This window comes from Bacillus rossius, chromosome 7 (genome assembly GCF_032445375.1).
Source record: "Bacillus rossius redtenbacheri isolate Brsri chromosome 7, Brsri_v3, whole genome shotgun sequence".
Lineage (NCBI taxonomy): Eukaryota > Metazoa > Arthropoda > Insecta > Phasmatodea > Bacillidae > Bacillus > Bacillus rossius.
The window spans coordinates 59,931,920-59,955,975 of record NC_086335.1 but is presented as its reverse complement, the minus strand read 5'-3'; the positions used below and the strand labels follow the sequence as shown (position 1 = coordinate 59,955,975).

General features: G+C 39.7%; 1 protein-coding gene across 11 annotated transcripts in view; it reads right to left on the bottom strand.

The window, feature by feature from the left end:
* Positions 1 to 24,056, bottom strand: part of LOC134534138 (broad-complex core protein-like) — a 169,887-nt gene that overhangs the window by 94,916 nt on the left and 50,915 nt on the right. For 2 of the 11 annotated variants that reach the window (XM_063372242.1, XM_063372239.1), the window contains exon 2: positions 1,994 to 2,204. In XM_063372242.1, the coding sequence (XP_063228312.1) occupies positions 1,994 to 2,179 (186 nt within the window). In that variant the 5' untranslated portion in view covers positions 2,180 to 2,204. Of the gene's footprint in view, positions 1 to 1,993; positions 5,969 to 24,056 lie in introns of those variants that run through there. The other 9 variants (XM_063372244.1, XM_063372247.1, XM_063372238.1 and 6 more) reach the window with 8 other exon arrangements.

Here is a 24,056-nt window from a genome sequence, read left to right as displayed (position 1 = left end):
ATAACATGAACAAAAAGGAGAAAAAAAATTGCACAAAAACTAAATTATTGCTTAATGAACATTCAAAATAATTGTTAATTCAGTGATATGTTCAAATGATTGTGGCATCATCAAAAATTCACATGGAACAAGTGACCACCACAAAAAACCAAATTGTGGATTCACAAACCAAATGAAAATTCCATGAACATAGCTTGCTTGTATGCCTATTAAGAACCACAGTGGTTGAGTGTCAGATCACTTGCCTCCAATCAAAGCGATCCAGGTTCGATACCTGGCGGGGTGGAACCTAGAGTTTTCGCAAATGGGAAACATCATAACGGTACAAGTTGAAATTTGCTCCTGATTGGAACCATTTGGGAAAAATTAACTAAATAAATTTTATTTGCAACAATAATTAATACTTTATTTTTGCATTAAAATATTACAAGTGGTTTTTGGCCTGTGTATATTGCATTTTGATAGGTTTACTTATAATTTTACAAAGCAATATTGTATTGTAGACAGTTTTTCATGTTATAAAATGAAAAAAAGAACATTATTTGTTTCTGTGCATTAGAGACTTTTAAAAATGCATAATTTTAAATATTTGTATATTTTTCATTTCATATTAGTGTGTGTGTGTGTGTATATATATATATATAATATATTATAGGTATATATATATTTTTTTCATTAGGTGATATGGGTGTCAGAACTGATACGTTCGAACAGAACAGTCTGAACCAGAACAATGGAAGTGAATGGTCATTTCTGCGGTAGCCACACTAACCATTCAAAGTGCCTTGGAAAGAGGTAAGTTTTTGTGCATTTTGTGCATTTTTCATGTTTTTCATTGTGATAGATTGTTTGAATTTTACAAAGTGCATGTTTTAGTTGTGTAGTTTTTCTAAGAAGCTACGTAATTCTTCCGAAAATGCTAGGTGTTTGCATGTTTAGGTGATGCAGTATTATTATGCAATATTTGAGTTGGGTTAGGTCAGCGACATATGAAATACTGCGAAGTCATTAAAATATATTAATTTTCTCTACATTGAATTTTTATTCTCACTTGTTTCTAGGAAATTCAGTAGTTATAAAAAGCTTTGAAGTCAAGGAAAAATGTGTGGTTTACCAAACTGCATATTGATGAAAAATTATTAAAATTGTTAATAATTTGCTATGACAATTTTAATTATTTTCAGTGCATCTGGTTTATAATTTTTACCACAAAACTTCACTGGACTTCATTCATTGCCCTCCCCAAAATAAAGTATTTTGAAAATAATTTTGTAATTCAAATACTCCTATAATTTTGTATTTAATTTTTTTTAAATACGTAAGTAATGACTTTCAACATTTTACTAAGTACTAAAATGCAAAAAAAAAAAAATTAAAAAAAAAATATTTTACCCCTTTTTTTCACATCAATAAAGTTGTGAGATCATACATTGCAAGTCAGTCAATCTAAATGAAGCACAAGCATATGAAGGCGTTCAAATCCGATACATATTTTAACAAAAAATGAAGGACAGAAATGCTCACGAGAATGTGAATGAGTGTAAAAAGTAATGAGCCTAGGAGGTAGGAAGGTATGATTTTCAAATCTCTTAACTTTTCTGAACAAATTAAAATTAATTTACTAAATTGTGTTTCTGTGTTTCTGGGTACTGCTAATGCTTCTTAGCTTCACCGCAAAGGCTGGATTAAAAATACTATTTAATCCACTGCTTTAATCGCAAAACCTACACGCCTGCTTCTCTAGAGCACAAGCATCCAAATTATGTGTTTGTAGTTTGTAGTTAATTCAAAATAAGGGAAAAAACACTGCAGTTCCTTGCTACAGAATGTAGAGTGGCAGAGATAGGCCTATGTAACTAAAACTAGGGGGAAAATTGAATGAAACTAACTTAACTAAAATCATGGATTCTTTCGAGTAGGTTAGGTACATAATTCATTAGCTAACAAAAAATAATAATGAAAAAAGTTACATGTACAGCTATGTGTGACTCACCTTAAGTAGTTCTCTGAAATATGGACTGCATGCCGAGAGAACGACACGGTGTGCCTTCAAACTTCTTCCATCACAAGCAAGCGTAACATCAACAAAATCTTCATCATCTCTCAAATTCTCAAATGCAGAAGTAATGCTACTTTGGTAGTTATTCCAACGCAGACAAAAGTGTTGTGTATCTGCCATGCTCTTGTGATTGGATTATTTCTTCCTGAAACGAATGGGGTAAATTTAGACATTTTGAGAATGTAACCTCAACTCTGTCACATATGAAGTACATGAGATAACACTTAGCAACAGAAATCGTATAACAATCAAAAAATTAGGTTCAATGTCCAAATTATAAATTTTTCAAATTATGTCAGATGATTTTTTTGTTAATTTGTTGGTTATAAACTCTTAAAACAGGCACTCTGCAGTAATTTTATCACAATTTGCTAGTTACTGTTACATAACATGCATTTTGTTCTGTAAGGAATATAATTTATTCCGCCCACTATCTATAAACTGCATTTCCGTTTTCAAAAAAGAATAAATTAAAATATTGAAGATGGCGTCCTAATAAACATTGATATAAATTATTCCGCAGTCGCACAATCAGAACAGGTGTTTTGCACACACGTTTCGCATTTCACAATGAAACATGAAAAATCGAAATCAACAACACATTTGCACGTAAAATGTTACTACTGTCATGCGGCTCTAAAGTTCATAATAGTACTTCCAGGTAAATGACATTGACACAGCTCAATGGACGACAAAAAAATACACCAGAAGCAAAACAAGAAAAAATACAGTACAAAAAAAATACAGTGGAATTACCTGCTAGGATAAACACACCCTTTTCGGAGAGTTATTACAGCCTGGTAGATACATAGGCATCTACATTCTTTATCAACCTTGCCTTATCAACGCAGCGTGTATCACTTACTCCACGAACCAAAAATTGCTCATGAACTACTGACCAACAGCCGGGAAATACAAACAAGATTTCACGACCGGCATAGCGCTTTCTCTTAAAAAACAGTACATTCCAGATTTCATATACTTCCTTGACATCCACTAACACTTACAAGTATTTATTTTACTATAAGTCCAGAAATAATCACGAAAAAATAAGTTAAAAGGCATAATAACTACAATACGGTACTGTATTCTTTATCTACGTGTGAGACATCTGGTGTAATAACTCTACACTAAAAATAGCGCGCACCCCTTGACGTCTAATGAAAATGCGGAAGGATACAAAAAAACTAAACATTTGCAATATTATTACTAAAACCATTGAGTTTTATATCTGTTCATAACCAAAAAGTAATTGTATTTATTATGAATAAGTTTTATTTTGAATTATTTGCATATAATAGCATGTTAAGTACAATGTAAATGATAAAAAACAAAATAAATACAATAACAGAAATATTGTATATTCATGCGCTAATGAGGTGCTCCACCCCCGCCTCCCCAGTTAAACCATCCCCAAAAAATCATTACATTTATCCGCGGTCACCATCTCTGCGCATGAACAAAGTTAATTCGTTTCACAGAAATCCAGAAAAATATACTCGCATAAATCAAACATATCTCTTTTGGAGAGTGTGTGTATAATCAATACTGCCGCGCTTTAAAACAGCACTTAGAGCTGTAATTCTGTAAAAAGTCGTAATATTTGTCATTACAAGTTTGAAAAATCTATTGAATTTTAATATTTGATTGCACGTTTCTGTTCCCCGTCAGTTCTAAAGTAATATAAAACATAAGTCTGTAAAATTTATGTTTCAGATAAGACGGATACCAATGATGTGATATGTAACAGCTGCGAGATCATTTTAAATTCCAAGCAGTGGTTCCACATTGTCATTGATTAAATTGTTTAAATAAAATCAAAATAATAATAATTTGTCTTATTACGCCTTAATGGCAACAGCAATATCAAAACCTGAATTTAGATGTTTCTCTATTTCTAACTCAGTTTAAATTTACAACCGTAGCGGTGCTAGGAAATATATTAGGCCTACATACACACATAATTATATTCATTAGGAAAAGTAATAAACATATTATCTGCTTTTTACATCATAATTTGCAAAGATGCTCAATTATTAACAGAGTTATGTTTTAGTTAATTTGCAAATACAAGTCATATCAAAAAACAAATATTATAGAAATGGGGGTATTGATTTTACGTAGCTAAACACATTATTTTCACCGAGTAGCATCTATTAATGCGCTCACGACAGAAGCTTCAATTTTGAACTAAACAATAGAACGATGATACTGAAACGTCATTACTTGCACGAAACAGTAGACCTAAACCATGCGAGACGGGATAAAGGCCTGTTTCATTATCTCGGTGTTTTTTTTTTTTTTTTAATATTTCTCAATATTGCATTTCCGCAATTCTACTTTTTTTTTTAAAAGTTGGATAGGAACAAACAATTGTTTTAACGTTTAGCATGCACCTAAGAGAATTCGTGTGTTTTTTTGTACATAGGCTATGACCCGAATTCGTGCATCAGAGCTAAATATAAAATCAAAAATTACCTAAACTATAATTGATGCATCTTTAAAAAAAAAAATGATACAATCTTTTCCAGGCAATTTTTTTACATAATTGGTATACCTACCTACGATAGGTAAATATTTTGACATATTTTTGTAACGAAAAAATAAATTATATAAATATTGTATCCGACGAGCTAAAAACAAACACATGTGTCGTTACTTGTTAACGTCAGATTAATTTTAGAGTTATGCTTGTAAATAAGTTAGTAAGCAATTGACGGATAAATGTGCAGACGATTAAAACACGTATTCTTTTAAAAATTTAGTCCATGGATGGAAAAGGGTTTAGTGTTTTTTAAAACGTGAATTTAAATGGTATGTTCAAAATGTCGAGAAATTCTTAGAAACGTGAAAACATTTTTACAGTAAGGAATTAAATTACAGACTTTGAAAGAATAGGAATGGGCTGTGGACTATCCCCACATAAGATGCTGGCTGGGACTTCGTGAATAGATTTCCAGCAGGTAGCTTTCATTTGCGGTTTCTAGAACCGGCTTTGCAACTATCTTCCTACGTAGTTGCACACTGTGAGCTACAAAGCACTGGATTATACACTCCGTTCCCGTCACGCGCTGCTGGCAGCGCAAACTCGTTGCACTACTGCCAACGTACAGATGGAATATTTCCCTCGGAGAAAATCTCAAGTAGCGACAAATTTCAACTACGAGTCTATTGTTGTGACTAAAAGTAAGCATGAACACATATGTACAGCTATAAAAAATATAAATTAAAAACACGACAGAAACAATGAGAAAACAATATTACTTATCGCCCATTTCAAAATATGTACAACAAATTAAAAAAAAAAAAAAAACTTTAAGAATTAACCGCGTATTTTCACCAGCCAGAACATTTGTAGGAAACATCAGAAAAAAGCTTAATTTAATATGTTTCTCAAACAGTACCTATCTATTCACTTTTACGTTTAGTGGTTTCTTTAATTTACCAAATATTTTACTAAAATAGGATATACGGAAGATAATTGTTAAATTTTGAGCGTTTGGTAGGAGCCGCAAATTGCGTTATTATTCAGGCTAGAATTCACACTAGTATGCATGCCAAGAAGACTAATGGTTGGATCGCAGGTATTTAGGCATGCATTGAAGGATAAGAACCAATAACTAAATTTAAAAATTCACGTGACCCAATCATATATTCGTTATGGACAGCAGGTAAAATGTGGACGCAGCCAGTTAACAAAATATACCGAATTGATAGCATGTAATGTGTAGAGTCAACACTGCTGCTTACCAAAAAATTACAGGAACTATGCTTATGTCTAGCTGTTGCGATGTTCCACCCCCTTCCCTCCCACACATTATGTGAGTTTATACGGTAAAATACATAGCCTTGAAAACCACCCCCAATTGTGTTTAGCGAATTTGTGATAACAGAAAGAAAATGCGTCTTGAAGAAGAAATTTCTGCAAAATTCGCGTTATTTCTGAGTGCCAGATTAGGTTCCACAAATGTGTACGCAATCAAGTCGATGCCAAGTGTTCATTGGCTGCTCGGGTTTCACGTGACTATTAGGTGTTTGTCACTGGTTTCTAGACTTTCAAATAACCCATGACATAAATAATCTAATGGCAATGCTTAAACATTTACATTCTAGAATGTCGTCAAATAATAACACCTGTTTTATTCATAGCCTATTAATGGGTCACTGTCGCAAATAAAACGAGAGTCTTCGTCTAACTCGTGGTCGCTGGAGACAGGCGACGGAGTAAAAAGATGCATTGGGGCAGCGGCAGAATGAATGGACGAGGTATTAACGGAATAACCCCGAGAAAACCCACCAGCTGACTGCAACCTCCACTGCGTTTCCCACTTTTTGCTGCTGATTTATAATTTCGCCCTTTTTATGTCACTCGTCTTACCTTCGTGTCCGAAGTTTTGTTTCTTCTATTTTTCATGCACGCATCAAAATTGGTACTGTAATAAAGCAGCGTATCGGGTTTCTCCTAGCACTATGTTCTCTTACACAGAAGCTACTCATCTGGCATGCCTATTCCTAAATGTTTATCCGAAACTTATCACTAGGGACATGTAATTTTCGTGAAAATATTTAGAACACTGTAGCATTGGCTGTTTTTCGTGATTGGTTAAGTTTCATTCAGATAAGTGTCTATTGTCGACAAACGAATCACAGAAATTTTGTGCGGCCAAATAAGATAGTCGGCCGGCACTCCCTACAAACACGTGACCGCCGACACAGGCATACCTTGTTGCAATCTAGTGCGGGTTCAATTTTTTTTTCATGAAAAATAATACCTACACCCGTGTATTACCGAAACTCCAAAACCGCACAAATTCACAGCCGACTTTCGAAGTGGGACTCCCTGGCGAAGATTATTTACACTCAACTGTTTGCAAACGTACATTGTTGAGATTATTTTTTTCCGCGAGCGCGGTACCCAGCATGCATTTCGTCCTGTAACACAGCGGGTGACTGAAAGAAACTAAGGCATCAATTGACGGGGGAGAAAGTTCTTCCACTGGCTGCGAAAACTTTCAGCTTAAAAGAATTGGGGGGAGGGGAATAGGTCAGCAACAACGTCATCTAAGCAGCGTCGTAAATTTGAAAACCGCTATGCTACAGTGCTAAGGGTATGCAAATATTACCAGTTGTAGTGTTTACGGGGCGAAAACTGTAAAACCAAAGTATTAATTAGGCCTAGTTTAAAACTACGCAAGAACGCTAGACGCAGAATGTTCAGCAACCAGATTATAGAGTAACGGTTTATAAACTACGCAAAGCGCAGTAATCGTAGCTCAAGAATGGTTCAACTTCCAACTTTCTTGCTTTTTGTCTTGCGTTTCGACGGCCATATTGGAAGAGAGGTGTTCCAAAAACTGTCAAAGACACAGACGTTTTGTGCGTGCATAGAAGCATTTGATGTTCTTTTTACACTATAGGTACATTACGTTTTTACTTGGTGAACTTGCATTAAGTAAAAGAAAATAAAACTTGTAATTTAATTTATTGAGAATTATTTTTTTTAATGATAAATACAAATAGTATATATTGCTAGGTCCTGTGGCTGGGTCATGAGTCCGGTGCCTGTGGTGACAGGCTGCCATTTTGGATTATGATGTCATGACAGCCATCTTCGATGACCTTGACAATTTATCTGGACATTTCACCTCAGTCGCCATCTTGGTATCCGCCATCTTGATTTACACCATCTTTACATCGAGCGCCTCACTCATAAAACGTTTCTCTTTTCGTTACGGTAGGGCATTCACCATATTGAATTTTGACATCATTTCAGCCATTGTAATAATGATGACACCGTTTCAATTTTCGTCATGGCAGACATGTTGAAAATTTGTAATTTTTAAGCTAGATTACCGGGAAAAAATTAGAAATTTATGAACAATTATTAAATTTTTAATGAAATATTAGTAAAAAACATACATCATAGAATCCTCAATTCGAACCCGGCGATATCCTTCAGTTAAAAATGGCTACGGGTCCTCCCTCCACGGAGACCACCAGCAGACTGACCTACCATCACTTTCGTCAAAGCAGATATTATGGCAGCTAATTTGACATCACTTCCACCATCTTGTTTTCGTCTGCTGGAGGCCGCCATCATTGATTATGACATCACAGCTGCCATGTTGTTTTCAGTACTCGATACCAAGAGTACTAGTGTTAGGCTGGGTTCACAATTAAAAAAATTAAGCGAGTGCATAGCAAGCCATGCACACGACCTGTGCACACGACCTGTGCGAACTGCGAAATCGGTTCACAATTGAATTCTTACTGTTAATTTCAGCCAATGAAATTTCGTGAACTATGCGACATCTGTTAGCAGTGTTAGTAAATAAACATATTAACTTTCAAAATAACGATAAAACTATTATTATCTCGACATTTTCTTACCACAATCTGGTTAATAAATATAAACATAATTCTAGTCCCGCCAAAAAACACCCTGCTCTTCTCTCATTGGCTGTTGTGCCATGCGTACGCGACCGAAATAAAATATATTCATTTCACTCCTATGCGCACGACCTCGCTCCCATGCACACGACCAACTTTCTGCTATTGTGAATCGTTAGGTTAGGAAACATGGCGTTCATATCCTATGCACACGACCTACTGTTACTGTTACTGTTATTTTTTCAATTGTGAACCCAGCCTTACGTAGAACACACATCATCTGCTTGAGGGAACTGCCGCCACATTGGTAGTATTTATAACCGTGACATCCGCCATATTGTCGTTCACCTTGGCCGCCATATTGAGAATCTGTAATTAATAAACTATAAATTCGCAAAAAAATCCAAAATTCATTAAAAATATCTCTCATTAAATTACTGATTGATTATAAAGCTTCCTGACCTTGGTTATATTCTTTTTCAATGCAAAAATATAAAAATTTATGTTCAAAATTTATATCTAATTAAATACTGTGAAAAATCCTCAAATATGCTTAAATTCCTCATATGCTTATTTTCAGGAAGCAGATGATAACATGCTGACCGTGTTCATCTTGAAATTCTGCAATTATTTCGCTAGATATTCGGAAAAAATTTTTTTAAAAAAAAATCACAGATTAATGTAATGATTGATTCGATTCACTTCAGACCTTGGTTCGTATCTTAAGCGACGCGAAAATGTATTTATGCTCTAAAATATGTATTAGAATAATCATCCTCACTGCAAACAAGGACTCTTATCAGAATGAATAAATATCTGATCACGAATTACGTGAAACACAATCTAGATATGGATTGTGACTGAGCTCTTAATAATTCTAAACTTACCGGACTTTATAAAAATTATATTTCACCTTTTTATCCTGCAAATTTTGCATACATTAGTTTTTTTAATGTTATCAATATAAAAAAAATAATTTGTGTCCTAGGTAGAATTTTTTTTGCAGTAAAGAGCAATGAGCCAAGTCTAATTTTTGTTTGGATTTATTTTTTGTTGAGATCTAATTAAAGTTAAAACGAGAAAATATTTTGCTGTTTTCTTTTACCGATTGAAAATGTTATTAGGATAAATTATATTTTACAAAAAGTCATCCGTAAAAAGTATTTAAATATTAGTAACATTTAATTGCGAAACGGGTTTAAATTATCTTGAAACAAAAACTTTATTTTGAATTAGTATATACCTGACATAACAAACAAAAAAAAATGGTTGCCTGTAAAGTCGGTTTACGGACGATAGTTTAACGTGACAACGTCATAAAAAAAACATTAGTGATATAATGATTGCATACTTTTATGAATAAAATTGAATCATTTTTATTGAATTATCACTATTTTGTATGGATACAAAGAAGGAGTGAAATTAAATCTACAATTTAATTGATAAGTTTACTTTTATTTTCACTCATTAATTCAAATATGTTTATTACTTTAACGAAGAGATTATTTTAACTATAACTTTTATACATGTTTGCTATTTAACTTCTTCCAATCTGTGTTATTCTGTTAAGGATAGGACGATGATAGGAAAAGTAGGAAACGAATGGGAGTGTTTGAAGTTTAATGTGCCTCGAAAAAGTCAAATCGATGGTTGTTCCAATCGAGTGGAAGAGAGATAGATGCGGCGCAAGCGTACAATGAGCGTAACGGGACAATGTGCGTAACAGGACACTTTTTTACGTGCGTGCAGCCGGCGTTCATCGATTTATTAGACGTCACGTCAAAAAAATTGTCAAGCCTTTGCCTATGGCAAATGGCGTTGGGGAAAGGAAATCACGTGACACCCAGCGAGAACGTGGACACAGGACAGGTGGGTCGGAGTATGCGACTTCCCACACTTAGTCTCTTCAAGGCGAAGGCAACGTCGACGTGTTGTGGACTGTACAGTCTGCACCGGTTTGTCCACTGCGTCACTGGAAACTCGAAAGCTTAGCGCCACTTCAAACTTGTACCTGTCCTGTATCGAACTGACCCCACCCCCCACCCTTCCTTTTTTTTTATTTTATTTATTCTCCGCAAACCGTTGCTTCTCCCCCGAACGAACCTACTCGTCTAAGCGGTAGAAAGTCGTTCAACTGATTTTGGGGCGAACGGAAGTAGAACCGGACTACGCAAATTCAGCAAAATCTTTTAATTTTTTTCTCTTCTGGCTTCACAGGAGAAAAAAAAAATCTTGTCTTTTAAATAAGATTCATTAGGAAATAATTTGTAATACTACAAGAAAGATATTTTAACTTTGTAGGACACATGGACACAGTTATATATGAAAAACGTTTTTTTGGATAATACTGAGTATTTCTCACGGAAATTGGCGCATAATCTTATCATTTAATTAATGCTTCAAACAAGCATAATATATTTAAGACATGAAAAAAACGGAATATTAAACCATTTGAATTTATTTGGTTGTATCATGATTATGATTAGAGCCACGGAATTTTCGCGCATTCATTTAGTCGCAAGCTAGAATGCAAACCTCCACACTGTCGCACTGTGTTCATGATCGGACCGCAGTTATCTGGACACGCCCCTCTACGACCGTGAGCCAACGATGTCCAGCTAGGAGAGAAGTAAGCGAATCAGGTAGTGCCAAATAACAAGGATAAAAATGTTCTCGCTAAGAAATCAACCAATGGGAAAGTAAACATGGGTCGAGCACACCTATAACTTTGAATTCTATCCTGAGGCCAGAGGAATCCGCGAAATTTCCGGGAGTCTAATTATGATGTGCTCAGTTAATACAGGAAAGCCATTCAGGGAAGTTTACAAATAAATTTAACTACTGGAGGTACTGGGACAACACAAAGCATAAATTCCCAGGTGAGAAACCGTACCCAGTATTAATGCGAACATATTTTTTGTAGTGATAAGTAGAGGCATGCAGATTTCGCGAAAATATTTCGGGACTAGATGAAAGTTAAAACACTATAGCATCGTCTGTGTTTCGTGATTGGGTGAGTTTCTCCCAGGTACATATCGTTTTTTAACAACACCAATCACAGTGATTCAGTGAGGAAGTAAACGCGTCCTGAGTGGCTCGGTCAAATAAGGCAACGACTTATCTCGCAGAAGGCCGCCAATCTCAAGGAAGAAACCACAGGTGCGGGTATAACTTGTTGCAGTCTAATAAGTGTTCAGATCTTTTCGCGAAAAATACCTGCCCCTAGTGATAAGTTGTTTTCATGAATATGTACAAATTCACAAATACCTGTAATTTTACATGAATATTTCTTGTATATTTACAAAAAAAAATACAGTGTAAACTTCGGTACGTTTTTTGTTTACGGCCTGAAGCAGGCCACTTCGACCAGAGTTGTCATCAGGACGATACTTCGGCAAGCTTCAGGCTGCTACATGCTATTTGCAGAATCCTGCGTAATTTATTGTCACCAGTATGAACTCCACACACACGTACACGTGTACACAAATAAGTCGACGTCTATTGTTAGGGAGGGCATGTCTTTTACGCGAGAAAAAAAATATCTGATCGCTCATTAGACTGCAACAAGGTATGCCTGCGCTAGCGATTGCTGCCTTGTCATTGGCGACCATCTGCAAGCGAAGCCATTGCCCCGTTGCCGACAGCAGACATGCACCTGAAATAAAATCCAGCCAACCACGAAACTCAGACAATGCTACAGAGTCCTAACCCACAGGAAATCTTCTTACGAAAAGTACGTGGCTGCCACATTTTACTTTCCAGTTTTTTTTGCATGTGATTGGGTCCAATTTAATTTTGTTACGTTGTTATTGGTTACTTGTATTTCAGGATGCCCCAGGACTACATGTGGTCCAATGAGAACGTAGTTCAAGTGCGTGTACTGGTATGCATTCCAGCCAAATAAGAACGAAAATTGTGCTGTCAATTCGTTGTGGCTAGAGATATTCAAAGATTTGAAGACAGTTTAGAATGAATGCCATTTTACACGTGAAAAACATTATTAAAATCACGGGTCTTTGAAACTCCCGGAACTACAGGAAGCCAACAAGAAATTTACTTAAATCCAAAATACCAAACCATGGACATTCCGGAAAGAATGTAGAACGTGGCAGCAGTCTATGAATAAAAGACATTGATATGTTTATGTACATTTGTGTGTAGCTTAAACTATAACCACAGGATAAAGAAATTTCGCAGATCTCTAGTTATGGCTGGTTAAAACAAACGTTTTTGGAAGCAATTTTTAGATTTTTCTCCGCAAATTCTACAAAGTCTTCTGCCCCATGGTATAGTCAAAAATAATAACGAAAGTCATGGCAATTGTGACTTTTATTCAACCAAGTAACACACAAAGTGATGAAATTCATACTATTATTAATTTTCTATTAATTTCATTTCTATTTTATTGTTTCTTCAACAACATGTTAGTTATAAACGGATACTTAAAACAACTTCAAGTAAGAGACTCGCAACTGAACAGGTAAATATATCTATACTTTTCACAACTACTGTGGCTATTGCTTATGTAGGCCCTATAAAACCAATACATAAATTTTTGTCTCTAATTTATACTTCCGTGGAAGTCCAAATTGTACGATTGTCAATCTATGACTTTAGGAACCACTCTAAAACGTATCTGACTTCTTCTACAGCTGTTTTTTTTTTAGACCGGGCCTTACTCTACCTTACGTAACTACCTATAACTTACTCTACCTTACGTAACTATAAAGGTACCAGGAAAATTCTCCAGTCAAGTAACTACTGTCCTTGCAAGATGTTGAGGCAGGAACTGGTTTTCGTAACATGTTGATTTTTTTTTTGCGCTAATTCGGAAACTTAAAACTAACTTGAGGAAAAAAAATCCTTTCTGAAAAGGTACAGGACTTGGTCTCAATCGCCGTGTTGAATTTTTTTTTTTTTAATATTCATTTTATTAACGGTTGTTCCTACAATTTCACCTCGATACTTATACCTTGCATTTGTTGTTTTACCACAAATATTTTCTAACACATATTCATTTAGTGTAAAATTATGGGTGTAAAATGTCGCGCAAGTGATGATAACTATGGAGACTTGCACGCGTATTTACGGGAAGCCTAAGAAGTACATCAAGTTCTGTCCCTGCCCGAACACGCCCGAATATTCGCCTTCGGCCAACCTCGGGTTTATTAATATATATTTATATTTCTTATATTTCTCTGTTTATTTTAATGTAGCTATACTAACCTAACTAACCGCCCATAGTGTTTTAAAGTGTTTTAATGTAGCTAACCTAACCCACCACTTTTAATATTTGAATTCATTTTTCCTGCGCAAAAATAAAACAAATCCCGAGGTTGGCCGAAGGTGAATATTCGGGCGTGTTCGGGCAGGGACAGAGCTTGATGTACATCTTAGGCTTCTCCGTTTTTACACCCAAGATATTACATTAACTGACTATCTGTTGAAACTATTTTAGGCAGAAAAACAAATGCAAGGGAGTTACCGAGATAAATTTGTTTTTATAAATAGCCATGGTTCACGATTTTTGCGAATTGGCATGTTATTTGGTCAAAAACTGAGTCAGCATGATTTAAGTTACAGAGATATCGAATAGCAAAAGTAATGACGAAAAAAAAAATATATATATATATATATATATAATCAGCAGGGCGTGTGAGACCGATTATTAAACATAATTCTTGCGTAAACTTGTTCCATTTTGCAACTCATTAGAACCAGCTGTTGCCTATCCCACATTGAGAGTGCCTGTCGGCAAATATCAAACGGAATAACAGCTCGAGAAATCTTTAACTAATCATTAATTTGTGTCGTGTCGTGGAAATGAGATAGATATTCAAAAACAGGATCTTCACCAAAGATCTATCTCATTCACAGTGGCGAACCGTATACAGTCAAGCTAGAGACGCGGGTGGGAAAAACTTATGGAAAAAAATAATCACATATTTTTCCGGCTATATATATTTTCTTTATCTACACATATTGACATAGTATAAAGACAGAATAATCATACGTTATATAATAATTTATTTTCTGCGGATTGTTAGGGTTACCGTTTAAACTACAAACTTTTTTTTTGTTCCTATCGGTTGGTAGGGGAGTTTGGGTTCTATCCCAACTCTCAAATGTTGAGTAAGCCATTAGTAGAGACCCGTGAAATTTGCGGGTTCATTTCGTGTTATGCTAAAATTCAAATAATTATACCTTAGTGCTGCTTCTGCCATTGGTTCACTGTTAATCTGGAGGACTGAGGGCCAATTAGAGACCCTCACTCATAGAAGTGTCGAATCACAGGCCACCCAGTCGAGACGACTCACAAGTCAGCAGCCAATGAACAGTTGGCATTTGCCCGAGTGTGTAGAGGATATTGGAGTCTATCCTGGAGGTCATTGAACCCGCGAATTTCACGGGTCTCTAGCCATTAGATGGTAAAAGAAGACAAAATGTATGTACGTAAAATTTGTTAAATTTTTTTTGCTGGTATCTGTAAAAGTGCATGTAACACGAGGGAAAATATCCTGGTAAAAATTTTCCCAGAGATATTTTTTCAGGGAGACTAACCCCTGTAGCTCACGGCACGCGCGTACTCGCTGGTGTTAAGGGCCCCGCCTACCCAGGCACACATACGGTGCGCAGAGCTTCAGGAAAAACAACGCGATTTCCAAACTACTCAAGATATCCGAGTGGGGTCTGCTTACGACAAGCATTTAAGAGTTCGACTAGGGCCGAAAAGTACTTTTGATAACGGATTAAGTTTTTAAACCATATTTCTAGAAGAGTTAAAATGGCTAAAACGCATGTTTTCAGAGTAATTTTTTAGGCGTAAAACAACCAGTACAGATTCTTGAAAGCACTTAAGGGACTTTGCATTACACCTTTATCTTCATTTCTCCGCCATATAACGTTAAGGTCACCGCTAAATATTTCACAGTTGTCCTGTGACGACGAGAAGACCGCGCGCCGGTTCAGATGCGACACCGCGCTAGAAGCACCAGCGAGCGTCGCGCTTATCATCCCGCCTCGCCGACACAGATACACCCCTGACGAGGCGGGCCCCTTAAACACCGCGACACAGGGGCCTTGCCTCGTTGCGACACTCGGACACTCGCAGCTCGACCTTCAAGCCGGGGCCACGCAGACAGCTGCGGCTGTGTTCGTGATGTTCGCTGTGTTCGCTGCGCCGGGCGGCCGAACAGGACAGTCCAGTTCGCGATGTCGGAGAGACGCATGCCGTGGGATTCCAGTGATGATTCCGACTCTCTGCTGACTCTTGCAGTACGTGAACGTAGAAGAAGAAAAAGGGATTCACGAATTTAACACAAAAAAAAAAAAGAATCTGCAGATTTGATGTAGCAGTTGCTACTGAGAACGAAACCAAATTTACGTCTTAATCTAGAATAAATTCAAACTAAGTTTGATAGCGATCCCCTTTGGAATCAAACCCCAGGTATTTTCCTTCTATATTCTTCCATCGATTTATTCCATAACGCAGGAATTTTTTTTCGTAATCTTTCAATAAACCTTTCTTTGCCGTCGACTTGACTATTTAAAGCACAACACAGAAATTTAACTCGATAAAAAAAAGCAAACGCACAAGTACAGCATGATTCCGCGCGAAAACGGATGTTTTTTTGTTGTTGTTGTTTATCTGCGCATGCGCAAAGTCAGCGACGTTTTAAAAAAAAAAACAACCGAGAAGCGAGCACAGCTCGGTGTGGCCAGGGGCAGCTGAGGTGCATCTGGCGGTACTTGACTCGCCTAGCGAACCTCGCCAACATAGCTCGGTGTGGTCAGCGGCAGCTGAGGTAAATCTGGCTGTACTTCACTCGCCTAGCGAACCTCGCGAACATAGCTCGGTGTGGCCAGCGGCAGCTGAGGTAAATCTGGCTGTACTTCACTCGCCTAGCGAACCTCGCGAACATAGCTCGGTGTGGCCAGCGGCAGCTGAGGTAAATCTGGCTGTACTTCACTCGCCTAGCGAACCTCGCCAACATAGCTCGGTGTGGCCAGCGGCAGCTAAGGTAAATCTGGCTGTACTTCACTCGCCTAGCGAACCTCGCCAACATAGCTCGGTGTGGCCAGCGGCAGCTAAGGTAAATCTGGCTGTACTTCACTCGCCTAGCGAACCTCGCGAACATAGCTCGGTGTGGCCAGCGGCAGCTAAGGTAAATCTGGCTGTACTTCACTCGCCTAGCGAACCTCGCGAACATAGCTCGGTGTGGCCAGCGGCAGCTGAGGTAAATCTGGCTGTACTTCACTCGCCTAGCGAACCTCGCCAACATAGCTCGGTGTGGCCAGCGGCAGCTAAGGTAAATCTGGCTGTACTTCACTCGCCTAGCGAACCTCGCCAACATAGCTCGGTGTGGCCAGCGGCAGCTAAGGTAAATCTGGCTGTACTTCACTCGCCTAGCGAACCTCGCGAACATAGCTCGGTGTGGCCAGCGGCAGCTAAGGTAAATCTGGCTGTACTTCACTCGCCTAGCGAACCTCGCGAACATAGCTCGGTGTGGCCAGCGGCAGCTGAGGTAAATCTGGCTGTACTTCACTCGCCTAGCGAACCTCGCCAACATAGCTCGGTGTGGCCAGCGGCAGCTGAGGTAAATCTGGCTGTACTTCACTCGCCTAGCGAACCTCGCCAACATAGCTCGGTGTGGCCAGCGGCAGCTAAGGTAAATCTGGCTGTACTTCACTCGCCTAGCGAACCTCGCGAACATAGCTCGGTGTGGCCAGCGGCAGCTAAGGTAAATCTGGCTGTACTTCACTCGCCTAGCGAACCTCGCAAACATAGCTCGGTGTAGCCAGCGGCAGCTGAGGTAAATCTGGCTGTACTTCACTCGCCTAGCGAACCTCGCCAACATAGCTCGGTGTGGCCAGCGGCAGCTAAGGTAAATCTGGCTGTACTTCACTCGCCTAGCGAACCTCGCCAACATAGCTCGGTGTGGCCAGCGGCAGCTAAGGTAAATCTGGCTGTACTTCACTCGCCTAGCGAACCTCGCCAACATAGCTCGGTGTGGCCAGCGGCAGCTAAGGTAAATCTGGCTGTACTTCACTCGCCTAGCGAACCTCGCGAACATAGCTCGGTGTGGCCAGCGGCAGCTGAGGTAAATCTGGCTGTACTTCACTCGCCTAGCGAACCTCGCCAACATAGCTCGGTGTGGCCAGCGGCAGCTAAGGTAAATCTGGCTGTACTTCACTCGCCTAGCGAACCTCGCCAACATAGCTCGGTGTGGCCAGCGGCAGCTAAGGTAAATCTGGCTGTACTTCACTCGCCTAGCGAACCTCGCGAACATAGCTCGGTGTGGCCAGCGGCAGCTGAGGTAAATCTGGCTGTACTTCACTCGCCTAGCGAACCTCGCGAACATAGCTCGGTGTGGCCAGCGGCAGCTAAGGTAAATCTGGCTGTACTTCACTCGCCTAGCGAACCTCGCGAACATAGCTCGGTGTGGCCAGCGGCAGCTGAGGTAAATCTGGCTGTACTTCACTCGCCTAGCGAACCTCGCGAACATAGCTCGGTGTGGCCAGCGGCAGCTGAGGTAAATCTGGCTGTACTTCACTCGCCTAGCGAACCTCGCCAACATAGCTCGGTGTGGCCAGCGGCAGCTAAGGTAAATCTGGCTGTACTTCACTCGCCTAGCGAACCTCGCCAACATAGCTCGGTGTGGCCAGCGGCAGCTAAGGTAAATCTGGCTGTACTTCACTCGCCTAGCGAACCTCGCGAACATAGCTCGGTGTGGCCAGCGGCAGCTAAGGTAAATCTGGCTGTACTTCACTCGCCTAGCGAACCTCGCCAACATAGCTCGGTGTGGCCAGCGGCAGCTGAGGTAAATCTGGCTGTACTTCACTCGCCTAGCGAACCTCGCGAACATAGCTCGGTGTGGCCAGCGGCAGCTGAGGTAAATCTGGCTGTACTTCACTCGCCTAGCGAACCTCGCGAACATAGCTCGGTGTGGCCAGCGGCAGCTAAGGTAAATCTGGCTGTACTTCACTCGCCTAGCGAACCTCGCGAACATAGCTCGGTGTGGCCAGCGGCAGCTGAGGTAAATCTGGCTGTACTTCACTCGCCTAGCGAACCTCGCGAACATAGCTCGGTGTGGCCAGCGGCAGCTGAGGTAAATCTGGCTGTACTTCACTCGCCTAGCGAACCTCGCCAACATAGCTCGGTGTGGCCAGCGGCAGCTAAGGTAAATCTGGCTGTACTTCACTCGCCTAGCGAACCTCGCGAACATAGCTCGGTGTGGCCAGCGGCAGCTAAGGTAAATCTGGCTGTACTTCACTCGCCTAGCGAACCTCGCCAACATAGCTCGGTGTGGCCAGCGGCAGCTGAGGTAAATCTGGCTGTACTTCACTCGCCTAGCGAACCTCGCGAACATAGCTCGTTGTGGCCAGCGGCAGCTGAGGTAAATCTGGCTGTACTTCACTCGCCTAGCGAACCTCGCGAACTCAGCTAGCACAGCGGTCCTGCGTGGCTGTAGCTTTAGTGTGTCACGGCTCGACCTCGGTCCAGGCATGTTCCACTGGGGAAGGGGGTAGGGGGAAGTCCGGCGACTGAGGCGTGACTGTGGGAGCAACGGGTGGTTGGGGGGGGGGGGAGAGAGGTCCGGTCTAGCCATGTAGGTAAGATGTAAGGCAGCTCGGTGTGTAAAAGTGGTTGCCGTGTTAATTCTTGAAGTCAAAATTAGAACGGACCCCCCCCCCCCCCTCTTTCCAGTATGCAGAGCAGATTTAACACTCATTTTTTGCAAACGTGTTGGCATTAGTGTTTTTTTTTTAAAGCAATGTTCACCGCATGATGGCAGATCTACGAAAACTTCCTAGCGAGTTCATTTCAATTTCAAACTTACTTAAACAAATGTGTGGCATGTTAGCCTTCGCACAGATACATTTTGTTTGTTCTTCTATCCAATTGTTAAGAGACCGGAAAAATTCGCGGGTTCAATGACCTTCAGGATAGACTCCAATATCCTCTACACACTCGGGCAAATGCCAACTGTCCATTGGCTGCTGACTTGTGAGTCGTCTCGACTGGGTGGCCTGTGATTCGACACTTCTATGAGTGAGGGTCTCTAATTGGCCCTCAGTCCTCCAGATTAACAGTGAACCAATGGCAGAAGCAGCACTGAGGTATAATTATTTGAATTTTAGCATAACACGAAATGAACCCGCGAATTTTTCAGGTGTCTACCAATTGCCAACCATTTGACTTCAACTTCAGAACGGACACCGCCTCCATTGACTGACACCTCCGTGGGTCCACCAGGCTGTGGCGTGACGTGTCCGAAGTTACAACACTCTAAATTATAAACAAGTGAGCTCCGAAATTGAATTAATTTTACTGCAAATTAGTTGAAACTGCAGTGTGATTTAATCACTAAATATCTTTGTTATAACTATAACTTTCACTGAGCTATTTCATTTATTGTTCTGACACAGACATTCACTAAGCGTAATATAGGGGGTGTAAAATTTCGCGCGTCAAGTGATCGTATTTTTTGAAGTGCAACTTCTTTTTCTGAGATGGCTACAATATTCGAGCGTTACGTAAATCCCGAACGCACAAGGGGAACAGTTAGGTACGTGGTGGGGGAACCGGTAGAGGAGGAGAGTGCGTAAGGGACAGAAGCCACTCCAACGCATTCGCTAGCGGTCGAAAGGGAAGATAACAAGGTAGGGGTGGGGGAATAGGTCCGTAGCGTAGCATAGCACGCTATGCTAGTTATAGCGGCCGGATGGGGAGACGGCAGGGGAGAGGTATAAATGACGCAGCGGTGACGCTACGGAATTCTCGTAACTCTGCTCGTGTTTGTCTACCCCTCAGTTTTTTTTGACGTGAAAACGTCTAATAAATCAATGAGCGCCGGCTGCACGCCCGAAAAAGGATGACTCATTGTCCCGTTACGCTCATTGTACGCTTGCGCCGCATCTATCTCTCTTCCACTCGATTGGAACAACCATCGATTTGACTTTTTCGAGGCACATTAAACTTGAAACACTCCCATTCGTTTCCTACTTTTCCTATCATCGTCTTATACTTAAAAGAATAACAAAGATTGGAAGAAGTTAAATAGCAAACATGTATAAAAGTAATAGTTAAAATAATCTCTTCGTTAAAGTAATAAACATATTTGAATTAATGAGTGCAAATAAAAGTAAAATATCAATTAAATTGTAGATTTCATTTCACTACTTCTTTGTATCCATACAAAATAGTGATAATTCAATAAAAATGATTCAATTTTATTCATAAAAGTATGCAATCATTTCATCAATGTTTTATTATGACGTCACGTTAAACTATCGTTCGTAAACTGACTTTTCAGACAACCAATTTTTTTAATTAAATCCACATCCTTACCATTCTCAAATATTATCACTTGTTCAATAAAATCAAATAAAATACTAATAATTTATCTCTATCCCCACCTAATAAACAAGAAGTTTCACTTCTATCGCGCGTGGACTTAAAGCGCACATTTTTTTTATAACACTCGCTTTCGACCCTCGCTGACGTAACATACATTACAATTTCGTACGTAAGACATATGTTTTTGGAATGTATTTTTATTTTGATCAGAAGTAAAAATTCACTAAAACACTTTAACGTATTTTTTAAATCAAATAAATAAATTACAATATTTTTGATTTGGGGATGGGATATTGTCGAATAAGTAAATAGAATACAATGAAAACAATTTTTGTTTATATGAGTAATTAATTATTTTTTTTCAATTATGTCAAAGATTTTGTTAAAAATTTATTTTCAGGGTTTCCGTACACAGAAAAGTATGAAGTTATTAATTAGAGTAAGGCTGATGGAATCATTCATAGATCCAAGTGTACACAAGGGAACGTTTAGGAGTTCAACAGTACGCGAGATAATTTATTAGTCAACGAACACGAGCAAAGTTCTTAGCACTGGGGTGTTTTTTTTTTGCAAACGTGCCTTTTTAGTTACATTCTGACTAGAGGAAAATTTAGTTGTTGTTGAATTTTTGTACGTGATCTTTCATAACTTTTTTTATGGATGAATCTATTATACAACCCGATCTGTACGCGGGTAGTCTTTTACTAACTAGTTTTTTAATTGACACTAACTCATATATGCAATTATGTATATATGGTCGAATGTATGTATTGATATACATATATGTATGCATGAATGTAAGTTTGAGTGTACAACTGGATGAATGTTTGGATGGACGACTGAATTTCTTTTCGGGAAAAGGAGGGGGGGGGGGATTCTATAACCTCTTTACCTGCTGTTTGCTTTCAAATTATTTACTTACGTTGTTAAGAATAGTACAATTTTTTCTTTTTAATTTCACAGGATTTCGGAGAGAGGGATATAAACACAACCCCCCCCCCCCCCTTCCCAATCACCTTACCAGCGTACTCTCCTGGTATGAATTTCTGTGTGAAGAATGTATGTATGTACCTATGTATAGAGACCGGAAAAATTCGCGGATTCTTTCCGTGATGCGCTGGAATATCAATAATCATACATTTAAGCTGCTTCTGCTATTAGTAGGGACCGGAAAAATTCGCGGGTTCAATGACCTGCAGGATGAACTCCATAGTTCTACGTACACTCGGTCAAATGTCACCCACTCATTGGCTGCTGTCTTGTGAGACGTCCCAGCGTAGCAGCCTGTGATTCGATAAAGCTTTGGTTGGGTGTTTCTCATTGGCCCAGCGTCATCCAGGTAAGTTGTGAGCCAATAGCAGAGGCAGCACTGAGGTATAACTATTTGTATTTTAGCCTATCGCGAAATGAACTCGCGAATTTTTCCGGTCTCTAGCTATTAGCTCAGCGTTCGTCTCCACGGCTCTACGCCAATGAGAAACCCTCAACCAAAGAAGAATCGAATCACATGCAAACCAGTAGAGACGACTCAGCAGCCAATGAACTGGCGTTATTTTCCTTAGTATATATAGGACTGTATAATCTATCCTAAGGTCATCGAAACCGCGAACTTTTCCGGTCCCTACCTATGTATGTATGAATATGTATAAGTAGAGACCGGAAAAATTCGCTGGTTCAATGACCTTCAGGATGGACTCCAATATCCCCTACACACTCGGGCAAATGCCAACTGTTCATTAACTACTGACTTGTGAGTCGTCTCGACTGGGTGGCCTGTGATTCGACACTTCTATGAGTGAGGGTCTCTAATTGGCCCTCAGTCCTCCAGATTAACAGTGAACCAATGGCAGAAGCAGCACTGAGGTATAATTATTTGAATTTTAGCATAACACGAAATGAATCCGCGAGTTTTGCAGGTCTCTATGTATATGTGCCGAGTTCCGCAAGAGGGTGGGGGAGGGGGGGGGGGGGAGGGACCCCGCCTACTATTCTGGCTCTGCCGGTCCGTTCCGGGCAGCGGGGCCCAGCTCACAATTTTGGACACGTTGTTCCATTTTGTTCCCCTCCTCTGACGTCACCCCGGTGGCCATGGCTACGACCGCCGCGAGCCGCCTCTGAACTGGGCCACCCACTGGCTCGCTGCCATGACGTAGAGGCCCCCGCTGCCTGCCGCTTGTCGCGACGACAAACGATTATTAACAACACGTAACTATTAGTAGAGACCGGAAAAATTCGCGGATTCATTTCGTGATAAGCTCGAATTCAAATAATTATACCGTTGCGCTGCTTCTGCTGTCGGTTCACTGTTAATATGTAGGAATCTTGGCCAATTAGAGATCATCAATCAAAGAAGTATCCAACCACAAGTTACCCATTTGAGACGCCTCAAAATTCAGCGTCCAGTGAACAGGCGCCGTTTGTCCAAGTAGGCGGAGGATCGTAGAGTCTATCCTGAAGGTCATTAAACTCGTGAATTTTTCCAGTCTCTAACTATTAGGGACCGGAAAAATTCGCGGTTTCAATGACCTGCAGGATGAACTCCATAGTTCTAGGTACACTCGGTCAAATGTCACCCACTCATTGGCTGCTGTCTTGTGAGACGTCCCAACGTAGCAGCCTGTGATCCGATACAGCTTTTGGTTGGGTGTTTCTCGTTGGCCCGGAGTCATCCAGGTGAGTTGTGAGCCAATAGCAGAGGCAGCACTGAGGTGTAATGATTTGTATTTTAGCCCATCGCGAAATTAATTCGCGAATTTTTCCGGTCTCTAGTAATTATTACTGTTGTGATAAAGCAAAAAGAAACGACACCTCCTCAATGCCATTATGCTAACTGGCAACAAAAAAATAATTCTGTAGCTGAGCGCTTTTTTCTCACAACGTGGTCACTCCGTCGCTCGCGACATGCTGAGTGTCACTCAACAGTCAGACCGAGATCCGCAAGTGCGGACGGAATTATTCCTGGTACCGGAAAATAATGCGAATAACGCGTCTATGAGTAAATCTTTATATAAAAATTAAATTGGTTGTCTGTAAAGTCGGTTTACGGACGATAGTTTAACGTTTACAACGTCATAACAAAACATTGATTAAATGATTGCATACTTTTATGAATAAAATTGAATCATTTTTATTGAATTATCACTATTTTGTATGGATAGAAAGAAGGAGTGAAATTAAATCTACAATTTAATTGATAAATTTACTTTCATTTGCACTCATTAATTCAAATATGTTTATTACTTTAAC